This window comes from Pterocles gutturalis, unplaced genomic scaffold, assembly GCF_000699245.1.
Source record: "Pterocles gutturalis isolate BGI_N339 unplaced genomic scaffold, ASM69924v1 scaffold8404, whole genome shotgun sequence".
NCBI classification, from domain to species: domain Eukaryota; kingdom Metazoa; phylum Chordata; class Aves; order Pterocliformes; family Pteroclidae; genus Pterocles; species Pterocles gutturalis.
Window position 1 is genome coordinate 2,046 of NW_010133147.1, and position 8,330 is coordinate 10,375.

The following is an 8,330-nucleotide window of genomic DNA, read 5'->3' on the forward strand; positions in this document are numbered from 1 at the left end:
CGAACGTAGGCGGCTCCTAGTTCTGGTGCCGCTTCATGTGGAGAGCCAGATGGTCGGAGCGGGAGAAGCACCGGCCGCAGGCGAGGCACTTGAAGGGTTTGGCGCCCGTGTGCTTTCGGTAGTGCCGGGTCAGCTCGTCGGAGCGGGCAAAGCGCCAGTCGCAGCCTTCCCACGTGCATTTATAGGGCTTCTCGCCTGCAGGGAAGAGCCACAGGTCACAGGCATTCAAAAACCGACGCAGACCCGCATCTGCCCAGCCTCCCAAACCCCCACCGCGTCCTCTCAGGGGTGTCCGTCCCCCTTGGGATACCCCAGAGGGCACCCGGGGCTGCCCCACGGCACACCAGGGCTCGTGGTCACGCTGATGTGTCACACTACCAGGGGTCACTGGCTGTCCACGGTCCGTAGCCACCATGGGACCACCACTTGTCGAGCTGCAGTAACCAGGACTTGCCCGTGTGCCCCCCCTGCTTTGCTTTCTAGGCTTGGTTTCTAGTGCTGGTCAAGTTCCTGTCGGATTTTGGAGCATTTCTGGCTAAAACTTTTTTCTGAGTTCTTTAAGTAAAAAGCCAAAAATTCCTACGGAAGGTCTTCCTGCTCATACAGGTTTGGGGAGGCATCAGGAGGAAGCAGGGGGTTAAACCACAGAAATTTTCCTCAAAGCCTCGCATCTTTGAAACCACCATCTAACACTAGCCCTGGCAGCTCTCTGTACACAAAACATGATGTTTTCCTCAGAGCATCTGGGTGATGTAATGCCTCTGCCCTCTCCCCCCCCTGCCTCCTGCCCATCCACACCTATTCCCAAACTGAAATAAATTAAATTGTGCAACCTCTCAGCCAGCTGGGAACCGGGCTGGAAAAGCCCGTGGCTGCTTCCAACTCCCCTGCGTGCCCAGGTTGTAGAGCTGAACTCTGGCTGCAGCCCTCTCCCTGCGTGGGTGTGGTGCTCTCAAATATTAGCCCTCGCTCTTAACAGCCTGAACAAGCAGGCAGAGTTCAGAGAAATGTGCTGACTTTCCCGACCTCAAATATTTACCGTTTCATCGGCCAATTGCCGAGCGCACCATCGCGGCACGGATGCACGTACGCACGCAGCGTGCACGCACAGGCATGCGTGTCGTGCTCCGACACGTCTCCCGCTGAACGGGCCGGTCCGCCCCGCAGCCTGGGCGCTAGGCAGGCGGCGGGTTTGGCTGGGAGACAGAAAACACTTCGACAACAGCAAGATCTACGGTGTCGTGCACACACCGGACAAAATATGAAAGCACAGAGGCGCAGATCTGGAGGAGACAGGGCACATCCTGCTCCCCAAAAAGCCCCCGGGGCTCTGCACCCTGGGAGGAGAGAGGTGGATTTTTTTATGGCTCGGGTAAATACAGCACTTAAAGTCAATTTACAAGCGGCCGTTTTACGGCACGCTGGGGGATCTCAGGGTTTGCGTTAGCGTGCTGTAAGACAAAGGCGGGATCTGCATTGCGCAGCCCCAGACATTGTCCCAGGCGGGTCACCTGGCTGGGTCACCCCTACCAAGGCCCTTTAGTTTCAAACAATAACAGGTTGATCTCCAGGATAGAAATAAAATGCTTTCCATTGTGCCACGAGCTGGCTCCATCTCCCAGGACAGCACGGCAGGGCAAGCTCAAACAAAGGACCCAAACTGGCATTCCCAGCGCCCGGGGAGGCGGGGGAGCAGCCCCCGGGTTATATATTTAATCTCACAATGGCACCCAGGAAATGAATGGTGTCTCCAGGAGATGAATATGGCCCAGCCCATAGCAACGGGCAAACCACAAGAAAAGATCTTGGAGATCAGGTACTTCTCAGCCCAGCTCCCATCAGGCGAGGAATGGAGAGGAAGGGCGTTATTAACCCTTCAAGTGATGGAGCTGAAGCGGTGTCGAGCATACTGAGCTGGCAGGAGTTGGGACGGGACCTGCCGGTGCAGCTCCGGTGCTGTGCTCGCCTCAAAAGTAAAACATGAGACTTCAAAACCAGATGCAGACACCCTGAGCCTGCCTGCCTATGGCTCTCTGGTTTGGATTCCTGTCTTTTTTACCCGTCCCACACCACCACCAGTTTTCTTGACTACTCAGGTCGCATCCTCCTTCACCTCTCTGCCTTTCCCTCTTACAGCAAGAGAAGGGGAAGGAGGCGGATGCACTTGGATTTCCAGCCCGGTTACTGGGAAACCTGGAAAAATGATCGCATTTCACTGGGTTCAAAAACCACCCCAGTTGGCCTGGATACACCTTTATCTTGTGACATGTACGGACAGTGCATGTCTCAAATGGGTCGCGTCTCTGGGCACTGAGCTGAGACCCATGCTCCAAACGGAAAGGGAAAAGAGATATTTCATTTGAAAGCCAGAGCCCTGGCGTAGCCCTGAACACAGACTGCTGTTGTGACAAATGCTTATCACCAGCCAGCTCTGGGAGCTGGGACAATGTCTTTCCTGTTCCTTTCTTCCACCCCTTCCGTGTTGTTCTCCAGCCTGCTCCTACCCAGGCCCTGCCAAAAAAATATTGTACCTCATGCACAAAGAAAAATTCTTTGCTGGCTTGTTCGAAGGGCTGATAAGACGAAAACGGAACAGAGCCAAGTGCAAGAACTGATTCCCAGCCTCAGGATGGGTTTTGTTCGTTGTTAATAAAAAAGAAAAGTGAACTCTGGGCCAGCTTAATTGCTTTCAGTAAAGATCAGCCCTTCTATAAAAGAGATTTATGAGGGCACTGATGGTTCCTGGACTACCTGGGGATCTGATAACGTTTCAGGTATAATAAATGCCTTAATGAGGAGACCTGTGCTTGAATGCACAAGTGCCACGGAGCTAGCTTCACCCCGGGAAGCTGGCTATGGTGGGAGCTCCTCTGCGCTATGACCCTGGTTACACCAGCCAGGGCAGCTCACGGCACCTTTGCTCTGGGGAATGAGGGCTCAGCCCTTCTGTCACCGATTCTGAGCCCTCCTCTCGTGTATTCTCAGCCCTTTGGTGTTTGCGTATTTGGCAGCTCCAGTGATACGCCCCTGGCAGGGGCTCAGGGGACAAGCACTGGGCACAAGTGGAAGGAGCTACGAGGGGTTCCTTCCTTTCCTCGGGAACCACAAGGACACTTGGCACAAAAGAGACAGCCCTGGTCTCCTCCGAGGTCACCTATATGCACCACATGCCTTTACACCATCTTTCTGTAGGCCAAGCAGGATCAGACCTGGCTTTGGGAGATCTCAAAGGAAGAGCTCAGTGTGACAGAGGTTTGGGGGCACCTCCACCTCCCAATCCATCGAGTCCAGAGCCCCCAAGAGTTCTCCTAAATTCTAGACCACCCCTCTGGAAGGCAAGCGCACACAGCAGCACACAGTCGCTATAAACCAGTGCAACCACTGGACTTTTTTTTAACACATCAATAGACTCAACTGTGCTCCTTACCCCAATAACCGCTCTAGATTAAGGTAATCAAGCAGGCTATATAATCAGCGCCATTAACAGGCGCAGGGTGAGGAGTGGAGGCTGGCAGAGTTTCCTGACGATGTGCTGCTCCTACCTGTGTGAGTCCTCTGATGTGCCTTCAGGTGGGAGCTCTTGGTATAAACTTTGGAGCAACCTGCAGAAACAGAAAAGACACAATTTCCCCGTGAGAAAGGGGCTCTTGCTCCAACAAACCCGGAACATTTCCATCTGAGGTTAGGGACAGAGCAGGCCTGAAAAGCACCCTGTAACAGCACGCAAATAAGCCTGGCTACACCTGGTTTGTTTCCGCAGTAACTAAAGAGCATTTGTTCCCCAAGACAGACAGACCTTTACAACACGCAGTCCTGACACCCATGGGCATTGCGCTGGGAATCGCAGAGAGGGGGGAGAGTCAGACACAGACTTTCAAATCCCCGTTCCGCAACCAGGACTTCAAGGCAGGATGAAAACATTAAATTCACCGCCGTTAGCTGCTAGCCTTGCGCTGACGTTTGTCTTTCTGGATTCCAGATGATATCACTGCTGCAAGGCTGGAGGAAAGATGTTCCAATAGCTCCAGCCCCAGCAGATGTGGGGAAAATGTTGCAGGAAGCAGGAAACAGCAGGTATGCTGCGGACCCACAGCTTGGCTTTCAGGATCCAGAGCAAAGCCAGTGGGAAGGGTTTTTTTTCAGAAGATCAGCAACTACAGGTTTAATCAAAGAAAGGCTCTTAACAGAAAGACCGTGGCCTTGGCAAAGGTTTCAACAACAGGCGTCTCAAAATGAATCATTGCTAGTTCCTCATTTCAGTTAGATAAAGCTTAGAAAAGCTTCTCATGCTGCCTTTATGGCCCTGCTTCCTTGTGTTTTGACAAGTATATTAAAATATAAATTTGAATTTTTATGACTTGCATAAGCAACACAGTCCTGTTTTTCATTCCAGTGTTTCCACACAGCCTAAAGTCGACTCGTGCACAAGATCAGCTCTTCGCCTCCCCATGGGAGGAGGGATAAGGGCTGCTGACCCCCTTCACTTTTGCTTCTGATGCTCTGAAGTCTCAGAGGTCCCTGACACTCGGGAGAGAGATGAGTACCCATGAGCCCAAGGACTGCCTCCCCGCTGGGCACGGAAACGAAGCCCGCCGAGCACCCAGAGCGGTTTCCAAACCCCGAGGGAGCAGCACAGAGGAGCCAGAGCAATGGCACGGCCGAGCTTCGTTTCCCCACGAGCACGCGGAGGAAAAAGTGCTGGGGCCACCACCTGGAAACGCGGATCAGGGCTTTGCGAACAGGTCTCCCCTGTTCCTCCAGTTCCCGGTGTGAGGTTGGCATGCCTCCTGTCGCACGCAGACACGGCACCGAGACCTCCTGCCCCTGCCATCAGGCCTGACGGGTTTCACCTCCAGCTGAACCTCAGCATGAAGGACAAGGAGAAGCCCCTCTGCTGTCTCTGCACGTACACACTATCAAGCCACATAGTGTTTATTCAGCGCAGGTTGTGGGGTTTTTTGTTTTTTGCACCACAGATGGATTCCTGCCTTCCTATGCGGGCCAAAATCCTGCTGCAAACAGGCGAGCTTTGCCTTGGTACCGCATCCTGCAGCATGAGGCTCTTGCGGTGAGCAGTTCTGACGAGAGGGCAGGGGTCTGGCTCAGAGCAGTGGTCTGCTCACACCTTTAATCTCTCTCCCACAGCGACCAGCAGAAGGGAAAAAAAATCAGCACAAGCTGTTAACCACAAGAACATGGGTGCAGCTTCTGGCTCAGAAAGTCCCTAACCTGCAGGTTGCCAGAGGGTGGGAAGGTGTCAGCACAGAAAGATCTCTCTAAACATGCCCTAAGTCCTATTCTTACAGATTTCCTCGAGTCACAGCTGGAGACAGGATCTGGGCTAGACGGGCCTCGGGGCTGACCTACTACAGCCACTCCGTGCCACGGAAAGAGCACATAAATCTCGCAGGAGGCAGTTAGGAAATTACTTTCCTCAGCTCACACACCTCCATGGGAAAACTGTTTGCTAATCCCCAACAGCTCGATGGCTGGGGCTCGGCCCAGGAAGTGGGAGGTGTGTGTCTCTGCACAAGGACTGGTGATTTTCAAGCCCTCACACTGGTTTCACTGGGGTTTCTCGCCAAGGACACGATTGCTTCTCTCCTCTGAATGAGAGTTTGGAGCTGTGGGTCCCACGAGCTCTCTGCACAGTGCAGGAAACCCTGCGAGATCTCCTGCCCTGCATCCCAGGGCTTTAGCTGGACACACTCATGCACTGAGGTGACACACAGGGACCAGCCTCAGCTCTGGGCTGAGCATCACCCCGAAATGCCTTCCCACACCATCCTGATGCAGCATGTGAAGCCGCCGAAGGATACGACACAGAGATATTCAGCTCATTGCCTCTCTGGAAGAAGAGAATTGAGGCTACAGAGTGAAACCGTAAAGGCTGCTCGTGGAAATTACTCGATGGTTTGCCACTCGTTATGGGAGAGTGGGAAAGGAAAGGTCAGGGAGAAAGGGAGAAAGTCAGGATGGCTTCACCTGCAGAGAGCATGTGGCTGCTCGAGGTTAGGCAAGACCGGAGAGGAATGGGCAGCTAAGGCAGCAGATTTCCAGGAGCATCCCGGTGCTTTGCAGGAGCTCTCTGCCTCCCAGAGACAGCCTTGCTTTTCCCAGAGTGCAAAGAGGTAAAGGGAAGGGGGGAAAAAGGCATCAGCTAGCACAGGCAGGATCAACCTCTTCTACTCCCTTGGTGGTGGCAGGAACCCACCTTCCCTGGGGCTTTCCAGACAGCTCCGTAGCTCCCTTCATCATGCAGACAGACAAAGTGATTTTGGATTAAACTCCTGCGGAGGCCCAAGGCAGCCCCCAGCCTCAGTGTGTCAAGAAGAGACCCCCCCGCCTCCAAAGCCAAGCCAGTACATCACCCATGAGCATACCTGGGTAATCGCAGTGATGGATTCGCCTTTTCTCCAGCTCAGGGTTGTTGCGCCTGTTGTATTTGGGGGGCTGCATGACAACGTGCCCTTGGGAGAGGGTCCCAAGGCCATTGGGGACTGGGGGGACCTGGGACGACTGGACCAACTTCAGTCCAAAAGTGGCTTCATAGGATGGTGGGGGGGAGATGGTGTTGATGAGCTCGGGCTGATTTTCTGGGCTGCCAGGCTGTGAGTTGGGGGGCGAAGGGGGCAGGTTCACCCCTGGAACAGCGTAGAACTGCCCTGAGATGTTGAAGTTTCCCTGTCCCTGGGAGACATGCGGGTACTGCTTCACCGGCCCTCCTGGATGGAGAGGCCTGTGCACCACGCTGGACATGGTGCTGCCTGTGGACATGGTGACACCACTGAGGCTGTTGATGGCTGTGGTGCTGTTGGAGGATGACGTCAGAGTGGTGATGTCAGCGGTTCCGTTGCCAAGAGGCATCTGGTAAAGCTGGGGTGGCTGCGGATGGGTGGATAAGGGGATCTCAGAGGGCATCTCCTGCTTGATGAAGATGTTGTTCACTGCCACCGACTGGGGCATGCTGAAGACGCTGGTGAAGTCGGGCAGGGTCTGCGTGGAGCCGGAGGCAGAGGAGCAGGGCTGGGCAAAGCTGGTGCCAGGCTCCGTTTTGATCTGTGGGAATGGCGTCATGGGTTTGGGCGGTCGGTAAAGTCCAGTGCGCAGGTGCGTCGTGTCCGGCAGAATCACGTTGATGTTCACGCTGTACGGCGTAGAAGTGGGCTTGTCTGTGGAGAAGAACTCATCCACCACCGAGGCGCTCTCCCGGCGGTACTTCTTGTCTGGTATCATCGGGATGGGGGGCACCTCGCTTGAGAGGTACTTATCCATTTCAGACCGTGCCTGTGGCAAAAAATACAGACAAGAGAACTTGTGAAGTGACCTGGACACACTGGTGGGGGGAGTCCAACATTCAAGGAGTACTTAACTAGCAGGAAAATGGAGAGAGCAGCAAGAACAGCCCAGGAGTCACAGGCTGTGGTGCTTTAGCTCCAGTCTCTGACTCAGCCCCAGACGCCCCAGGAGTGAATCACTGTCCTCTGTCCCACTCCCCTCCTACCTGTCTGCACTGATAGCAAAGGGGACACCAGGCAGAGGGTGCAGTTACGAGAGAAATATAGCCTGATAAGAGCCACACTTTAGGTACACAGCTTTAGTCACACAAACAAGAGAATGTAACACTAGAAATTATTAGATATTGATTAGATCTGAGGAAGAAATGTTTTCCTGTGTAGGGGGTGAGGCAGTGGCCCAGGTTGCCCAGAGAAGCTGTGGATGCCCCATCCCTGGAGGGGTTCAAGGCCAGGCTGGATGAGGCTTTGGGCAACCTGGGCTGGTGGGAGGTGTCCCTGCCCATGGCAGGGGGTGGAACTTGATGGTCTTTAAGGTCCTTTCCAACACTAACCATTCTGTGATTCTATGATAAATGGGATGAAATCAGCAACTCTGCTCCAGTCAGCCTCACGCTTTGGGCATGTTGGATCTGCAGCCCACCTTAGCCATGCTGGCTCTGGTCTCCTTTAAACTCAACAGCCTGAGATATGTTGCATTTTTTTCTAGGACAGTATCTTTCATTAACTGAGAATATTCTAGGATGAAATCTTTAATTAATTGAGAATAATTTGGGCTGTAGCCCTACAAATCTAAGTGATGCTGCCACTAAATCAGTGGACTGTGAGCCTAAAATGGAAACTGCCGGGCATACTGCTACTGGCTTGCCTTGGTAAAGTGACTCAGCCCTCACCCAACCCTCGGTTTAGCTCTAGTTTTGTAGAGCTGTTTTTACAAGTCTGGGTCCTCCACACTAACAGGACCTCTGGCTCAGACAATCACTGCTTGCCAGGTTTCTTCCCCTCCTGGTTCACATCTGATGTGGCATCAGGCCC

General features: G+C 53.6%; 1 protein-coding gene across 1 annotated transcript; it reads right to left on the reverse strand.

Moving 5' to 3' along the window:
* Positions 1 to 16: 16 nt before the first annotated feature.
* On the reverse strand, positions 17 to 7,289 carry LOC104467361 (Krueppel-like factor 5). The gene is made up of 3 exons (XM_010081112.1): positions 6,384 to 7,289; positions 3,543 to 3,602; positions 17 to 195 (listed from the first exon to the last, which is right to left on the reverse strand). The coding sequence occupies exons 1-3, from the start codon at positions 7,273 to 7,275 to the stop codon at positions 17 to 19; spliced, it is 1,131 nt and encodes a 376-aa protein (XP_010079414.1). The 5' UTR covers positions 7,276 to 7,289.
* Positions 7,290 to 8,330: the final 1,041 nt, after the last annotated feature.